The sequence below is a fragment of the Manis javanica genome, chromosome 4 (assembly GCF_040802235.1).
Source record: "Manis javanica isolate MJ-LG chromosome 4, MJ_LKY, whole genome shotgun sequence".
In the NCBI taxonomy this organism is placed as follows: domain Eukaryota; kingdom Metazoa; phylum Chordata; class Mammalia; order Pholidota; family Manidae; genus Manis; species Manis javanica.
The window spans coordinates 148,550,735-148,568,859 of NC_133159.1; the positions used below are offsets into that span (position 1 = coordinate 148,550,735).

Genomic DNA, 18,125 nt, shown 5'->3' on the forward strand with positions numbered 1-18,125 from the left:
TAGTGGCAGTCTCAGCTCCAGGTGTCCCGTCTGTCAGGTGAGAGGTCTTCACTCGGGCCTGATGGCACCATCCAGGTCGTGAAGGATGTCACGGGGCCCGCCGGTGAAAAGTGAGGGTTGGGGGACCCGTCAAGGCAAAGCGGGGAAACCCTCCCGCCGCCAGCTGAAGACCGAGTGGGAGCCTCAGGCCCAGCTCCTCTCAGCCTGAGAGGTCTTTCCTCCCTCTGGCTTCGGGACGGGATGATCTCAGTGAGACCCAAACAGGAAACCGATGGGTGTGACAGGAAGGTCGCTCTTGTAAGGCACGGCTGTGACCAACGGGTAATGTCTCCTTTGGCCCACAAACAGTCCCAACAAGGCAGACACTTATCAGTCCCCTTGTCTGATGAAGAAACTGACGTTAAATAATTTGCTCATGGTACCATGGCTAGATGAGTGGGTAAGCTCAGTTGGAGGAGAGGGGAATGTGAAAGAAAGAGAATACATCTCATTCAAAAACATTTGGTGAACATAAAGAAGTACCCAAGGTGTAATACTAAGTGAGCAAAGGATGTTACAAGGCAGTATGAGTCCGGTGTGATCCCAGCTTCAATAAAAGTACATGTGTGTGTAAAGAGACACACAGAAAAGGCTGACTGCTCAAGGGAGACATTCAGGCAGCTGGCTAGCCCACCATGCTGTCCACCCACCGGCCCGTCCATCTGTATATCTAATCCTATCTACCCCTGCTTCCTATCAATATCTATCTATCTAATTGCTGGTGCCTTGAACAGTTTTGTCTGTAGCCGTGAGGAGCTGCAGAGAACCATCTGACTCCTGCCTGAGGATCCAGGCATGCATTGACAGAGCTCTGCTGTCTTTCAGCACCAAGGTTTTATTCTTGGTCACTTCCCTGACATCACGGGGTCAGGCTAGTGACCCTGGTTTCCCTAGAGCCAAACTCCACCAGACAGAAGAAGAGCAGCAGCAAGAGGAGAGACCACTCCTCTGTCACACTGTCACCTGTGTAGCCACAACTTACCAGGCGGTTGGTGAGGTCCCAGGTGTGGATGATCCTGGCTAGAATCACCGAGGCATCATCTTGGTCGCAGATGTCACAGTAATAAAGGCCAGCGAAGGCACAGAGCTTGGGTCATATGAATGAGAAGCCAATCCACCAGGAGCAGCCTGGAGAAGGAGGTGGGAGAGTGAGGGGCAGCGGCACGGCTGGTGGCAGCTCCTGAATTACACAGAGCGACTAAGGCAGAGGTCCTGCTGCTTAAGGAGAGAATGAGGATCTAAAAGGACACAAGACTCTCTCTCCTTTCCTCGGCCATCTCGGTGGTGCCTGTTGACTCTGTTTCCTACCATGTGTTCTCACGAGACTTTCAGGATCAAGCAATTCCTGGCCAAGAAACAAAAGCAGAATCGTCCCATTCCCCAGTGGATTCGGATGAAAACTGATGATAAAATCTATTACAAGTCCAAGAGGAGACACTGGAGAAGAACCAAGCTGGGTCTATGGAGTCACACATAAGATGGCACACACATTTATGCTGTATCAAAGTCACATGCTCTTACCATCTCACTCCACTCTCTAAACATTGCTATTATTAGGGTAATAGGGTGTGTTTTATTAGGGAAGTGATTTTTTCGTTTTTGCGCCTCTGTGCTACTCTGTGTATTCAGTAATAAATACATAAAACGTTTTTTTTTTTAAAAAAAAAAGAGGACGCAAAGATAAAAACATCCGTCACTCGTATTCCCACCACTCAGCAACAACCCCCTTCAGTTGGCTACTAGTTGACCTGTACAGCAAGACACCATAAGGATTATCACCAGATTACAGCTGAGAAAATTGTGCAGAGAGGTTAGGAAGCCCGCCCTGTCACACCAGAGTTGAGTGGCACAGCTGCGACTTAGCAGTTGGGTTGGGTTGTCCCCAGCTGCCTCTGTTCAGCGCTCCCAATGCTTGCACATCAGTGCCAGCCTCCTCCTCTGGATCCACCCCTCCGCTGGGGCCCAGAAATGAAAGCAATTAAGCCAGGGACTCAGCAAGCAGGGAACGGGCTGGGGACATGGGGTTGGTCACAGGGTATGGGTGGGAAAGCCAGCTAGAGGCAGTTCAGTCTGGACATTGCCTGGTGCCAGCTTGAAGCCAGACCTACCTGAGCCCCCAGGACAGTGGTGCAGGGCCCAGCTCTGGCCCGTCTGCTGGAGTCCCTCCAGAGACACCAGAGGGAGTGGGGGTGCCAGGACAAAGGCAGAGTCCCTCCACTCTCTGGACTAGAAGGACCAGCTGCCTCATCCTAACCTTCACTGAATTTTTGCAAGGCTCTGTTGCAGTACCTGTAAAATTCAGCTATTGTTTGCTCTTCTGTTGAGTTTTTTCAAAGTTTAAATGACACAAGACTTTCAAAGTGCCCTGCAAACTATGAAATACAAGGCAGCTGTCAGCAGCTGGCGACTGCCTGGCCACTGGGCTGTGCCTGTAATGGAAAGGAAGCCGAAGCTCCGCAGTTTCAGTCTCAGCCAGCAGGCTGGCGGGTGGGCAGACACAGGGACAGCTGCCTCCGGGCATATTCACACCCACAAGGAGAACCCTCCTCACAAGCCCTGGGGGCCTGAGCCTGACACTCACAGGCTGCAGGTCAGAGTGTGAGTGTTAGAGGCTGGTGGGGGTGAGGGGAGAGTAGAGCTTGAGGGTGTTTTCTGCAGGCAGCTGTGCTCTGCCTAGCTTCCATCCTCCAGGGCCACCAACCACAGACCGCCTCCTTCCAGGTGACAGGAGCAGCCTTTCCCTTCCAGTCCCACAGGCTACCCGGGGCAGGACAGCTCCTAAACCGCTTCCAACCAGGCCTCTCGCTTTGGCACTGCAGCAGGGCAACCTCCTCACCATGCACCTGGCAGGCCCGGGGTGATGGAAATGGTGTCTGGATTGGGGAGAGGAACTAAAAATGGAACATGTAATATCACAGGTCTTAAAAAATGAGGTCTGTGGTGGGTGCTGGCACTGTGACTGCCTCGGGAAGGTGTGGGGCATTTTTTGAGTGCTTCCTACAATCCCAACCTCACCGTCAGCTGTGGACGTTGGTCCTGAGTGTCGCTGAGAGGTTCTGGAGCCAGCAAGGTCCCCATCTGGCCCTGCAACTTCTGAGCTGTGCAAACCTGGGACAGGGTTCTGCCCATCTCTGTGACTCAGTTTCTTCAGCTATGAACAGAGAAATACTGGTACCAATCTCTGCAAAGTTATTGTGAGGACTGAATGAGATGATCCAAATAAGCACTGGGCCTTGTGCCCAGCACGGAGTCAGAGTTGATGGTGATATTTTTAGGCAGGAAAATAGATATGAGCAAGGTGGAGAGAGAATAAGGCTAGGAAAGCACACCTAAAAGACCGAGAGTTAATTGCTTAAAAAGCCAGGAGCAACTTGGCCTGGAATGTTTGAATATTCCCCAGATAAGGAACGGTACCTCAGCATAGCCCATGTCTATTGTGTTAATCATGCAGGCCCAGCTTATTTTTTTTACCTATATACTGTTTTTTACCCCCCTTCGGCCCTAATCAAGTAGTTTGCAACCTAGGCAACTAATTTAGCATGCAGGCCCAGCCGAAAACAACATAGTAAAAGGCAGGAAGGATTCCATCTTAAAAATAAGATTGCATTTTAGTAACCCAAGAAGTTAAGAGGTAAGATTCTCAACTTACTCTTTAGCAAACAGACAATAACTCAGCCCAACTTGTGGGCTGGGAAGGCAGTCTTGTTTGATATGCTCCCAGACCAAGACCGCAGTATCCCAGGGAGAAATCAGAGCAGGAAGTTCCTTGTGTTAAGTTAATTCCAAGGATTGAAAGACCACTTAACAAGTCTGTACCCCCAGCCCTTAGTCACATTCCTGAAGAATCCTTAAGAGGAGGAACCCCCCACCCTTTCAGGGCACTCCTCTCTCTTAGAAGTCTCCAGCACCTTCTAAGTACGTAACCTTTTAATCTTTCCCTCTCCAACCCTTCAGGTGCTCTCCTCGCTCAGGTGGCCTGTACTTTTTCTCTTTAAGTAACTTTAAATAAAACTTTTACTCTGCTTCACTACTGTGTCTCTGCCCTTCAGTTCTTTGTGGCGGCGGGGTCAAGAACCGAGGAAAATACACAACACTCCCCCAACAATATGACACAACAGCTGTACTGACTTAGAATAACATCCGCGACATATTCTTAAGGAGGGAAAACCATGGTGCGAACACTACATAGAGCTGTGCTGTGCAGTATGGTGGCCACCAGCCACAGGTGCCCATTTAAATTAAATAAAATGGGAAATTTAGTTCCATAGTTACACCAGCCACACTTTAAATACTCAGTAGTCACATATAGCAGTGTCACCCCCGGGTGTCACTGCCCCCTCGGCCACCTCCGATTAGGACGCCAGGGCCTTGCACACCAGATCGCTCCACAGGGCGGCCGCCTCGGCGTTCCGGCCCGCAGCTTCAGGACGGCCTTGGCCGCGATGATTTCGAAGAAGGATGGGCCCCCGAGGCTCGTGTCTGGCAGAGCATCACGGATGATCTCAACTCCATGGCTGTCACTTAACGTCTTCTCGTTTCTCACGCGGAAGCATTTCAGAGACAACAAGGACAGGGGGCAAAAAAGAGGGCGTCCTGCTCCTGACCGTGTACAGGTACGGAAGGGATTCTTTAATAGCGTCTGGCTCCGGAGCTTGGGCAGAGGACTGGTCAAACCGCGTGCCGCGGAGATGTCCGGGCTCCGTGAGCAGGTCCCAGAGGGTGGGGAGCCTGGCCTGGGGCGCCTCCGCGGGCTCCTCCGGCTGCCCTGGGTACTGCAGGCTCACCCAGTCCTCCTGCCGGGGCCGGCACTTCCGCAGGGCCTGCCGCACGCGGTCCAGCCGGTCCTCGGCCTCATCCTGGGAGGCGGCCCACAGGAGCCTCCGGCCGCGGGAGACCAGCTGGGGGCGGCCGTCGCCGTGCGCCGGCCGCGCAGACCCGCAGCGCTGCGGGAAGCTCTCCGCGCACGCGCGCTCCTCCCGCTCGGGCAGAGGCGGAGCTCCAGCGGGGAGAGCTCGCCGCCCAGCTCCTTCCCGAGGCCTCTCGCCCGCCGCCACTCCGCCGTGCCCAGCGTCCCGAGACCCCGGAACGGGCTGCAGAGCCCTGGGGGCAGAAAGAGGCCTTCAGACCGCAGGCCTGCCTCTTTACCACCGAGAATAGGCCCCGAGTCTGAGGTCCGTGGTGGGTGCCGGCACTGTGGCTGCCTCGGGAAGGCGTGGGGCTGCGTTTCTGGGCCCCGTGGCTTCTTGTGTTGCTACCATTGTGGCTGCTGGTCCAGGCAGCTCAGCCTCCGGGTTGGGCCCTGGACACTGTGCAGCTGTCCCCCAGACCCCCAGGGCCAACCAAGTCCTGGTCTTCAGATCCCTCCAATCTCCCTCTTGAATTTCCCCATCCACATCAACAACTGATGCATCCTGTGGTTCCTTTCCTGTACACAGGTTCAGCTGCAGAGCTGCCCCCAGGACCAGATCTTTGGGACAAGCCTAGCCAGCATCAAAGTCTCCCAGAAGTGGTTCCGGTGGTAAGTTGAGACCAGAATCAGGTTCTAGATCTGCCTCCTTGACTCAGAACTGAGACTAAAACCATAAATGTAGATCAGGCTGAACACCAGTCATTTGAAATACTTGTTCCACCTCTAGGTAGTGATAGTTCAAAACCAACGAGGTTTATTGTTTCACCTCCAAACTTGAAGAAAGATGTAGCTCAGTATCGACGGCTTACCAAAGTTCTCATTGGAACTCCAGGCTGATTTGCAAAGAAACATCTAAAACAATTGCAGGAAGATTATTTAGCTCCCAATAGGGGTGTTGTCTATGCTAGGGAGAAGCTACCTGTAGAGTTTCTGGGCGGCCCACATCAGCCTCCAGAGGCCCCTGTGGAAGTTGAAGCTTTCTCCCAGAAAAGTGTCCCCATTCATCATGGACAGAAAGTTGAGGAGGCTGAATCTTTCTCTCCCCAGGTGGATTCCCAGGATCAGCATCCAGAGTCCCCTGAAGAGCTAGAACCACTTCCATTGAAGCAGGAGGCTTCGTCTCAGCCTGCAGAGCCCCCGGAGGCAGATGAAAACTCTGCAAACCTGCAGGTGGCCCTGGCTGAGCCTTCCTACACTCCTGAAGAGGCTGAGCCTCCAGTCCAGCAGGAAACCCCAGCTCAGCCTCCAGAGCCCTCTAGTGGGGCAGAATCTTCTCAAACCCAGCAGGAGTCTCCAGCTTGGCCTCCAGACCCTTTTGAGGAAGTTGTAGCACAACCTCCAGTCTATGATGAGGTGACAGTTCCAGCTGTGGGGCAGGATCAACCTCAGGATTCAGACTTGCCCAGTGTCAGTGTGGAACCTGTTGGCCTGGAGCTCACCATGATTCCAGAACCTCCACCTCTAGGTCTAGAGCCGTCTGAGACAGGTTTTCCTTCACTGACTCAGAATTCGGTGATGAACACCACCACAAACAGCATATGTGAGCTGTGTAGCTGCACAGACAAGACGCTGGCGTGCGTTGGTCTCAGCTCAGAGCGGAAGCTCCAGAGTGTGCCCGTGCCAGAGCCGAACGCTCACAATGGCACCTTCACTATCTTGTAAGAACCTCCTCTCTTCATTTGTTCCCTGTATCCTGCCTGTCCTGGCAGCATTTTCCTCAAGGACTTCCTGGCCCCTCATTTCCATACCCTGTGCTGACTGATGTTCTGTTTTTATGTTTTGTTAACTATTCCTCGTCTTCCTTTTCCTTCTTAATATTGTTCTCTCTTCTCCAGTCTTTTACTTGTAATTGCCTTATTCTTTTTCCTTACCCACTTTTTTTAGTTCTGTCATTTAAGTCTTTAACCTCTATTCTACCATTTTCCTATCATTTTTAGTCCATTTTCTTTATAGTGACATGTCCCTCTCCTCATTTCACTGGTTATGAGTAAAGATTCTGGAGCTAGACGGCCTGGGTTTGAACCCATGCCTGTCATTTATTAGCTTTGTGACTCAATTTCCTAATCTGTAAAGTGGGGATTGTGGTAATTACCATCCCATAAGATTGTTGTGAGATTTAGATGAGTTAATACATGGAAAGCCCTTCTATATGTGCCTAGTGTATATATGCGTATTAACTGTTATTATTTGGTCCCTCAGTTATGTCCAAAACGTTTTCCTCTGGCTTTTTAAATATAACACCCATTTTTTGCACAACCCATGGCTAAGTGTTGTGGGAGCCACAGATGAATAACATTGTCTCCAGAACCTGACAGTGATAGGTAGGAAGAAAGAGTATGCATTAAAAGGGAGGTGATAATTAAGTACTAAAGAGATACAGACTCTAGGTACTGTACTTCACCAGAACCTGTAATCACTGGGATATGGAGCTCAGGGAAAGCCACATTGGATAAGTGACAATTTTACCTGGGACTTAAAGAGTACCTATAATTTGTTGAATAAGGGGAAAAAAGCATTCAGTGTAGGCAAAGGCATGGCTGCAGGAATGATCAGGATTTCATAGACCAGTCTGGCTGTAAAGAACTGGTTAGCAAGCAATGAAAGATTTTGAAAAACCTTGACTATCAGCTATAGGGGTTTGAAAGTTGCAGTATGAGGATGGAGAGCCATGGAAAGTTTTCAAGCAAGAGAGACAAATGATTAAAGCATGGGGATTGTCTTAGATTCCATATGTAGCGTGATCTAGAGAGGAGAGCTTGATTCAGGGAGAGCAAACAGGATGTACTAGCAAAGCCTAGGAGTGAAGTGAAAAGTGGCTGAATCAGGATGGTTGCACTGGGAGTACAAAGAAAATCCTGAGAGCACAAAGGAAGAGAGACAAAGGAAGAGTCAGCAGGTCTTTGTAAGTGACCGACTAGAGCTGGAGTTTGGGATGTGCAGGAAAAGAGAAAAATCAAATCTGATCTAAAGTTTCTGTCCTGGGTGATGAGGAGAGTGATGGTGGTAGAACAGGGGGAAGTACAGCAGCTGGGAAGGAGAGCCTGTTTGCGGGAGACAGTTCAGTTCTAGGTGCCTTTTATTGGTGAGCGTAAGGCACGCAGAAGGCTTCTGGCTGAGTGGGAATTTCCACTGGGCAGGGGAGCAGACAGGTATCTGATCTATTTCTGACTGCCCTGAAAAATAGGGAACTTCTTGCTGAGGGAAGAGAAGCTAAAGGGAAAGGTTCAAATCACCCAGAGAGGTAGTGGTTGAAACTTAACCTCAAGCATTTAACAGCTTCTTTTAAACACATGCAGTTTATAGATACATTCTCCATGTTTAAAAAAAGGAAAAAGGCACAGAAGTATATAGGATAAAATGCGGAAATCCCACTCCACCCTGCCTACCGCCCATAAGATAACGCCTGTTACCATTTTGGTGTGTGTCCTGCCTTCCAGTCTCTTCCCTTTTCACTTCCCCCCAGGGAGATAGTACATTACTCCTTGCTCGGTGATTTGGGCGTTTCCCTCGGCACTGTCTCTGAGAGATCTTTCCATATTAGTCCCTCTAAATTTTAATTGCCCTTCTTCTAACAGCTGGAGAGATCTCAACAGCGGGCACTGAGCCAGATCTTTGGTATTACCTGGCATAGTGCTTCTTTATATTTATTGTTGATGATAAATTTTTGCCATTTTTTCTGCTTAATTGTTTATCATTTTCTCTTTGGAAGGAGTCATTTGAGATACCTACATGATTTTAGGAAAAAATACTTACTTTCAAGGTAATTAACTGGTATTATCTGGACAGATAGGAAGTTCAGGTTCTGAGGAGATGCCTTGTTGTTTGTGCCCCATGTTGTATCTTTATTAGCGGTGGAAACTGGGAAGCTGATGGCTGTGGACACTAGAAAGCTGGTATTTTCTGCATTTGAATATTCCCCTAGTTGCCATGATAAGGTTGCCATGATTCTTTTGCTTATTCTGTTCATTCTTTTCCTACCTATTCAAGGATATGAACTGTGTTTCTTCACAGAAATTTCCAAGGAAACTCTATTTCTTAACGTGGATGAAAATACATGGAAGTCATACACTTGGGTTGAGAAACTGTGAGTATATTCTCTCCAAATATGAACACGAAAAACTAACTGCATTGTAAGATGTTTCTTGGTCCAGAGTTTTGAGGTCAGTAGTTCTGAGAAAAGGTATTTCCTCTCCATATCTCAAATCGACCTCTACTGATTGCAATTCTGTTTATTTTAAAAACTAAAGTTGGTGGATTCTCTTTAAGAGTCAACTTAAACTTACTTGCCAGTATGCAAGGAACACACGATTATACTCTCAATATATAAAAATGAAATAACAGGAAGAGTGAAAACCCTCTTGTACCCTAATCCCCCACCCCTGAGGTAACCACTACTATGAATTTAGTGTATATCCTTCCAGACCTTTGTCCATGCATTTTTCTACATAAGTATTTACAGATAGCAAAATAGGTTTGTTGCGTGATTTTCTTAGATTTTCTACATGAAGGGTAACATCCTATGACTGAATTCTTTCACTTTTTGATACAATTTAGATTTCTTCCCACTGCATACAGGGCTACCCCATTCATTTAAACTCCTGCATAATATTTTATGGTATAGATTTATCACAGTTATTTCTTCCTGTATTGCTGGATGTTTAGATTATGTTGTTTTCTTGTCACATGCATCACTCCAATGAATATCCTCGTACTTGTATCTTTGTCAACATGAGCAAGTATCTCTGTAAAAGAGATATCTAGAAGTGGAATTTTTGGGATTAAGACTATGTAGATAGAAAATCTGAATTGCCCTAAAAACGGTTGTGCCAATTTATACTCTAATCAACAGGCCATGACAGCTTCATTTTCCTACACCCTCTACCACTGGGTATTTTTTGGCTGATGACTAAGAGGGGCCCCATCTGAATTTGAATTTTCCTGATTACTTGGGAATTTAAATATCATTATATGCCTACCAAACATTTGTATTCTCAGAATTGTCTGTTCTTTGCCTGTTTTTTTGTTGTCTGTAATTTTTTTTTATTGATTTGTGGAAAAGTCAGTTTAGATACAAGTGATTTGGGAAAAAATACTTATATTCAAAGGAAATAACTGGCATTTTTCAAGACTTTTGTATCATTAATCATGTGTTCAACTTGGACAAGTCAAATGACCTGTGAATTAATATTAAAAGACATGACAGTCATAGTAATCTAAGAATAGGGATTATGACCACCCTAAAATAGATCCCCCTTCATCAGATATCTTATTCGTAAGGAAAAAAATGCTAGAACCAGACAGTTGTTTCTTTTTAATTTATGAATTTCTTAAATATTATATAAAGTTTATATTTCTCATGATAATATATGACATGGAGATTTTATTTCCCAGACTTCTAAGAAAAATGAAAGTAACTTGACACTAGAGGTAAATTGCATTAGTTCCTACTGGGGAGTAGAGAGTCGAGCATGAGGGTCGGCTGAGGGGCAGGGGTAGGAAAAATGTTTTGGATTGTGTACATTATACCTTTGGAAGTTTGAGCCATATAAATATATATTTTATATATATATATATATATATTAAATAAACTGAAGTTTAAACATTAATTTTTAAATAGCATGTGTTGTAGAGTTTATACAATATAACATGAGTCTGGTAAGGTTAGAAGATTTCAAGTCAGTTTGAGATTTATACTTGGTAAGACAGAGGTTCCTAACTTGGAGTCAATGGTCCCCAGGGCAGGATCTCTTAACCTTTTGTTTTCCATGCATCTATTTGGCGATGGACAGAAGCCTACCTATGAAGAGATGTTTTTAAATGTATAATAGGTTAAAATACATATGAAAACAAAGAAAACCAATTACATTGAAATACTCTTAAAGAATAGTTACTAGTGATATAGGAAAAAATCTGCTTTTCTTACATTAACAATATGTAGAGGTAGTTATTATAATGGTAATTATTATATGTAGTGGTATTTATTGTAAGTGGTAATTATTATCATATCAAGGTAGTGATGAGAAGAAAGTAATTTTGAGATGTCTGCAACAAAGACATGATATGAACATATCTGATTTCTACTGGGTGTCAGATGAGCTATACTGCTACTCTGTTGTGGTTTGTTGCCTACAGTCATGATGGAACGAAACGCCAATTTAGAGGTTTTTGAAAATAGAGACAGACATGATTTCCCATTCAGGTTTGTACCCTGCATTCAAGCCATTCTGTTCACAGACCTGTGCATGGAAATTGCATGTATGCTTTTGCGTATATTCAAGAAAGTGAAGTTTTCTAGGAAAAGGGTTCATAGCTCTTATGAAATTCTCAGAGGGTTCTTGTCTCAAAAGATTGAGTCACAAGTGCAAATGAAAAGAAAGACATTTCTTTTTCCTGTAAAGTTGTACTTATGCACATCATAATAAAGGAATGATTTGCTTTAAATAAAGGGGGTAGTATATCTGAAAATCAATACCTGTCACTTTGAATTCATTTAACAAATATTTACAGAGCATCTACTATGTGCCAAGAACTGTTTTATGTACCAGGGATACAAGTACAAATGACCAAACATCCCAGTTCTGAAGGGATTTACAAATATGTAATATAAAAATAAATAGATTAACTATAATAGATAGGTATAATTTCAAGTAATGATAAATGCTTTGGAGAGAAAGCAAGCAGGGGAAGGTGAGTAAATCAATTCCAGAATGGCCTACTGTTGGCATGTATGTATAGTTAAGCCAAAAAAAAAAAAAGAAGCACTCTGTGTCCTGTCAATTTCCTAGAAGTTACAGAGGTGGGGAGAAGGATAATTGCCAGTAATGTAGAATCAAGAATGAATATTGCAAAATTCAGAAGATCGCTTTAGTGAAAGGAAGTCTGATCAGAAGTTAAACATGAATGTTTCTCTAATGTTAGTTCATACCTGGTTTTGATGTTCTCATTGTGTAAGAAAATTTTAGATCCCCCTTAACTCTGATTCCCTACAGTGCTACATTTTTTTTGCTTTAGTCAAAAAATACTTGGAGTTCTACAGATCAGTGTGTTTTATTCCAGGTTGTTGCTTATGTGAAGCTCGTTTTTGGGGTAATTTTTTGATGACACTCATTCTCAGTCTAAACTTTCCTTTAAGGTTGAATTTATTAGGGTAATTAAAAAATTTTTTACTATCATGTCATCCAAATAACTTTCACCAAAACAAATCCCATTAATTGAAAATACAGACTCTTTAGCTACTCCCTGTCTTACCATGATTTTCTCTCCTGAACCAATCAGTCTGACAAGGGCATCAGCCAATCAGAGAAGACACTGCCATAACCAGCTGAGTTTCCGCCTCCATCTCTTTCCTGTTCCTATTGAAACCTTGTTAGTATTTATGATTTTTAAAGTTAGAATTAGTATACAACTTTCATATTTGTCCTGATTTTTTTCATATACCATCATTTCCTATGACCTTTTTGTATATCATCAACAGTGTACACATAAGTTTTGTTATGTGATATGGGGGGAGGTAGAGCTTTTTCCAACTGTCTATTGTTATGAAAATTGTTACTATAAACAGTGTTGGACATATTGATTTGTTTTTTTCTCTTTGGATCATTTCCATGGAAATAGGAAACCATTACCTGACAGAGATGGGAGAATAGTCATAGCATCACCTGGTGACCATTCCCCCTTCACACATTCTGGCCACCGCTGCTGTTCCTTGTAATGTGGTGAATTTCCAGGCAAAGTCAGGGTCTTTGAGGTATTCTCAGGGCTCCAGGAGTTCTTTGTGGGAATGAAAGTTTTTTGTCTTTGGATCCTTTTAAATGTATGTGACTATATTCTGTGCATTATGAACCACCGTATAACAGAGATTGCCCTTGCTTTCAGATGCAGAGTTTCCAGGTAGTAGTAATTGAATTGTTTTAAGCTATGAGAAAGGAATTACTCTATGAGGTGGAATTAATATAGGTGACTAACAGACCCTGTGAGGGAAAGCAGAATGTTTATATGCAGAACTTGGTGGAAATAGTTCACAAAGCAACATAGCATGTTCTTGGATTCCCAAGGTGCTTGAAGGATGTAAAACTGTTAATATTACCTCCCAGGAAGGTGATTCCCAGGGAAGGGAAATTTGCTTTTGAAATCTTAAAGACTTTCTTCTGTAGTGGATCTCCTATCACTCCCTTACTCCACTCTGGGAGACACTGGCTGTATACTCTCCTGCTCATCAGGTGTTCAGAAATGGGTGCAAACCATCCTGCCAGGCATGTTGTCTTTCCTGTGGGACTAGGTGAAGCAAAGGCGTGAACATTCTTGGGCAAACTCAGGTGTCAGGCTTGTCTGTGGATTATTCCCATTCCCTTCATTCTGCATTCTGGAGAAATCATTGGCAGGATCTCTGTTTTCTAATTGATTCTTCAAAGGTGCATATATTGAGGGTTTTTTTATTGTTAATAATAACACTTTTCGTTCATGTAATCCTGAGTTGATTCTTTTTCACGGATGCACTGTCTGACTCAGGATATCAGTTATGCCATTCTAAAGTCCCCTCGTGCTTCCTCTCTTCGCTCTGGTTTATTGGCTATCAGCTCACTTGCTTTTGTTTTTTGTCCATAACGGAACTGTGTTTCTTTGTCATTTGGTCCTGAGTGCAGTTCGTCTTTGAGTTGAGATTCTCCTGCTTGTGTTTTCTGGCTCTTGGACAGAGGTGACATGAGCTACTGGGGCTGTTGTTCCTGAAGGAGTCCCTGAAAGTCAGAGGTGGTGGGAGGTGGCTTCTGGTGGCTAGACAGAGCGCACACCCTTCCCCCAGGTTCTGGGCCCCTGGCCCGTTGAGCACCGATGCTCCTACCTGGAGGAAAACGCCCTTTGCTCTCTGACCCGAGGAGGAAGGATGTGCGGCCACATGCTGCCCCTGCTCCTGCAGCAGCATTTCAACTCATCACTCTGGGTAATTCCAGGCCATGTCTGGTAGGGAAGCATGTGTGGAGCTGCTCCCACACTTTGAGGTAAGGTTGTGGATTTTTAAATCATGTCTTTTCCATCATTCTTAGGGATTTTGCCTGTGGTTGGAGGAGTAGAGACTTGGCATTTACCCATTTGCCAATTTGAAATAGCACAACTCCTTAGGAGAACAGTTGTGTACCCCTACTGGATCCTAGGGAAACTCAGGCAAATGCATATCAAAATACAAGTATAAGAAAGTTTAAAGCAGCATTGTTTGTAGTAACAAAAGCTAGAAAAATCTTGATATCCCCCAACAGTAGAGTGAATAAATAAAGTCTAGCATAGTTATACAATGGAATATTATTCTTTAGAAACATAATGCAAGGCACATAAGTAATCTTTAATTTTCTGGTAGCCACTTGAAAAATAGAAGTAAAAAGAAACAGATGTAATGTGAATGCATTTTATTTAACCTTTATGTCCAAAATAATATTTCAATATGTAATCATTATATACATTGTTAAGATAGTCTACATTTTTTTCATACTGTCTTTAAAATACCTAAATTTTATAATTTCTACATGCACTTGGTATGAAACTTATGCATTCATATTCTTTTTTCCATATTAAGTCTATAAAATCTCAGTTTAGTTGCAAGATTTTTATCAGAAGTTATTTAATCTCACTTTAAATATCATAAAATTTACAGTTGGGAAAATAGCATCATATGGCCAGATTATTGCAAAATACTGAAATGTTTTCCAATAACTACATCAAATGTCAATTTTGAATTTAACTTTTAAAATAGTTAAAATTAATTAAATTAAACTTCAGCTTCTCAGTCACACTAGCCACTTTCAAGTACTCAGTAGGCACAGGTAGCCGAGCATGTAACAGTAGGCCTTCAAGTGAACCAACCTCAGCTGCACCTGAGGATGGAATGAATTTGCAAGGTAAGGTTGAATGAAAGAAGCAATGTAGAAAATAATACATATATAATATGATTCCATTTATATACTAAGTTCAGGAAGAGGCAAGACTGCACTATGTTGTTTATGGCTGACACCTCAAAGGTAAGACCACATTCCAAAAGCAGGGAGATGAGTTAAAAAGTCAGGACAGTGGTTACCTCTAGTGGGTCAGGGAGCAGTTTGTGATGGGAAAGGGGCACACTGAGGGCTTCTGGGATGCTGGCAGTGTTCTTGACATGAATGGTGTTACATGGGTATTTGCTTTATAATTATTAATGTGGACATTTTAACTTTTTTAAATTAAGGTATCATTGATATACACTCTTATGAAGATTTCACATGAAAAACATTGTTTACTATATTCACCCATATTATCAAGTCCCCTCATACCCCATTGAAGTCAGTGTCCATCAGCGTAGTAAGATGCCAGAGAGTCACTACTTGTCTTCTGTGTGCTGCACTGTCTTCCCTGTGACCCCCACACACCATGTGTAGCAATCATAGTACCCCTCAATCCCCTTCTCCGTCCCTCCCCACCCAGCCTTCCCCACCCCTCCCCTTTAGTAACCACTAGTCCATTCTCAGAGTCTGTGAGTCTGCTGCTGTATTAAACTGGATGCACATCTTAATGCACTTTTTAGTTCTCTGAAACCATATTGTCAATGGGAGGAAAATTGAACAGCTCCACTTGCAGCCTTGACATAGTTCTGTGTGGGGTTCCCATACTAAGGCTCAGGAGATGGCAGTTCTGTAGACGATCGTGCGACCCACAGTTGGGTTCTGAAAGAGACTTGGGAATCAAGAGAGTAGGTATTAAATACACATTTTGGTGTGAAGAGTGAAGAGTGGATGGATAGTTTTGTGTGTGTGTGTGTGTGTGTGTGTGTGTGTGAGGGAGAGAGAGGGACACAGAGGAGGACATGACAAGAAAGATCTGAATGGAAACAGAGCAGAGATCACCATCCCTAAATTAATAAGAACTAGGGTGTTAACGTGGTACGATTATCGTTATTCAGGTCTCCCCCACATGTAGAAATTAGTCCTATATGTAAATAATTGTAATTATTTTGCATTTGATTCAGAAGTAACCTTTCCATTTTTCAGAATTCTCAGTGACAATCAGTTCAGTGAATTACATAAGGACTCATTTGAAGGCCTGCTATCCCTCCAGTATTTGTAAGTTAGATACTCACACTTATTTATGAGCTTTCAGTTATATTATCTATAACATAAATAAGGGGTTTAAATTAGACAATTTCTATAATTTCTCCCAAGAATAAAAATTTAGGATTCTGTAAGTCTGTGTAGGGAGGGTACTAGCCAGTCTCTAGCATTAAATACCTCCTATGTGTTTTCAATTTTTTAATTATATGGACAAGCTATAGATAGAAAAACCCTTCAATTACAGAGGAAAAGTGGTAATGAGGTCTGAGCAATTACAGACACCCATAGGAGCCTTGGTATGTAAGTGTTCTGTGCCCTCTGTTTATATTAACATTTAGTTTATGGCCTATGGATCAAATCGAGCCCATGGTCCGTTTTTATACAGCCCTTTTGTTAAAGGAGCGCTGTAAAAGAAAAAAAGAAAAGAAAGAAAGAAAAACATGCAACAGAGACTCTATGTAGCCTGAAAAGCCTGAAATACTTACTTTCCAGCCTTTACAGAAAAGATTTGTAAAAGTTGGTTTAGTGAGATGAGAGGAATTAAAGGCAACCATATTGTCACCTAAAAGACAAGAAAATATAGAATACTTATATTAACTTGAATGCCATTAACCCAGAATATATTTATAATTTAATCTAAATTAACATTGAAATATTAAGTACTCAAGTAGATGAATTATGTAAACAACATTATCAAGATTATAGCTTCCCAGAGAAGAGACTGGTGTTTAGGATTTCAATGCAGGAATTGTTATACCAATATTAAAAACAAATGTTTGACGTGGTGATTAACTGATATAGTTGGAAATGTCTACATTTACACTAAATAAGCATATCAGAAATGGCCCTAACTTCTCTAATTACCAACTAAAAATCTCTTCAGTCTCATTGTCAAGGAAGTAATGCCTACGTAGTACTTGTTTTTGTTTAGAAGTAAGGAGATACTATGTTACTATAAAAGGTCTATGTTTCTTCTTTGTCTTTTGCATGCAGAGCTGTATATGTCATCCTTATTACCCTAATTAATGATGCTCTTTTGCAAGAAGAGTCTGCTTGCAAGCATAGAAACTTAAGGGAGTCAGATATAAAGGGTCTTACGTGACAATAAAAGTAGTCCTTTGAGTTTTCAAACCTTTCAAGCCACAAGGGACACTTTTGTATTGATCTTCTTAAGTACCTCTGCCATCTGGGCTCCAAACCTTCCAAACAAATGAGATAACTGCTCAGTGGATTAGGCCCTTCATTACTTCTATTGCAAAATGTTTTGTAAGCTAAGTATTTCATTATCATAAGTATTGTCATTACTTAAAAAAAATGCCAATGAATAAAAAGGCAGAAAAGAATATGACAACCACTGTGCCTAGTATTACAGGCATAAAAGTGGGTAATACAGGGTTCCTACCCTTCTAGAAACTCATGATCTCACAGGGGAAATGCACTTGCCAGCTCAGACCACCATGTATAAGCACTGAATGAATGACAAAGTGCTGAAGAGGCACAGAAGAGGAAGGTATTTGAAAAGCCTTTTAGTTTTAAATGATCCCTTTTCTGGACTCCCCAGCTCTTCATTCATTTTATAAATATGTGAGTTTATGTCCATGTATCAGTTTTAAACATGGTAGACAATGCAGGTAAGTAAGACCTTGTCCATACTTTAAGGGAGTTTATACTCAGAGGAAATGGGGTGTAAAAATAACTATATTACAAGGGGAAATGGATGTGGGCAGTGAGAGGTATGAATTGTTCGGGGAGTACAAAAGAGGGGAAAAAGACTTCAAGTTAGAAAAAAAGATGCTACAAGAGCAACGCTGTTAGAGCAGCAGCTTGAGGGGCTTTTGGGTATCGTCAGACAGACATCTCGGGAAGAATAAGTTTGCAAAGAAGAGTGGCAGAAAGGCAGCACAAGGGAAAAATAGCTTGTCCTATAGAGTACATCGGGTGTTAGGGCGAGACCTTCTGGGGCTTCGAAGGCCAAGCCGAGGGGAACAAGCTGTCATGCTATCTCGGCAGCACTCTAGGACAAACTTCAGCCTGCTGGAAGATCACTTGGAGGGCTTCTCACAGCCCAAGCACCCACCCCACAGTTACTGATTCAGTTGGTCCCGAGT

The 18,125-nt window shown here is 43.4% G+C and overlaps 2 protein-coding genes and 1 pseudogene across 2 annotated transcripts in view; all 3 read left to right on the top strand.

Moving 5' to 3' along the window:
* Positions 1-18,125, top strand: part of LOC140849100 (DNA ligase 3-like) — an 854,661-nt pseudogene that overhangs the window by 304,714 nt on the left and 531,822 nt on the right.
* Positions 2-4,062, top strand: LOC140849103 (large ribosomal subunit protein eL39-like). Its single transcript, XM_073235374.1, has one exon. The coding sequence runs from the start codon at positions 1,349-1,351 to the stop codon at positions 1,514-1,516; it is 168 nt and encodes a 55-aa protein (XP_073091475.1). The 5' UTR covers positions 2-1,348; the 3' UTR covers positions 1,517-4,062.
* The window catches only part of LOC140849098 (leucine-rich repeat-containing protein 37A-like), a 37,717-nt gene continuing 19,599 nt past the window's right edge, over positions 8-18,125 (top strand). The window contains 6 exon segments of the mRNA XM_073235350.1: positions 8-37; positions 5,475-5,557; positions 5,996-6,606; positions 8,960-8,984; positions 8,986-9,032; positions 15,958-16,029. Coding sequence (XP_073091451.1) covers positions 6,389-6,606; positions 8,960-8,984; positions 8,986-9,032; positions 15,958-16,029 — 362 coding nt within the window. The 5' untranslated portion in view covers positions 8-37; positions 5,475-5,557; positions 5,996-6,388.

What these genes read in the sequence shown, in the direction of transcription:
- LOC140849103 (XM_073235374.1), top strand. Translation starts at nt 1,349, where the DNA reads ATGTGTTCTCACGAGACTTTCAGGATCAAGCAATTCCTGGCCAAGAAA.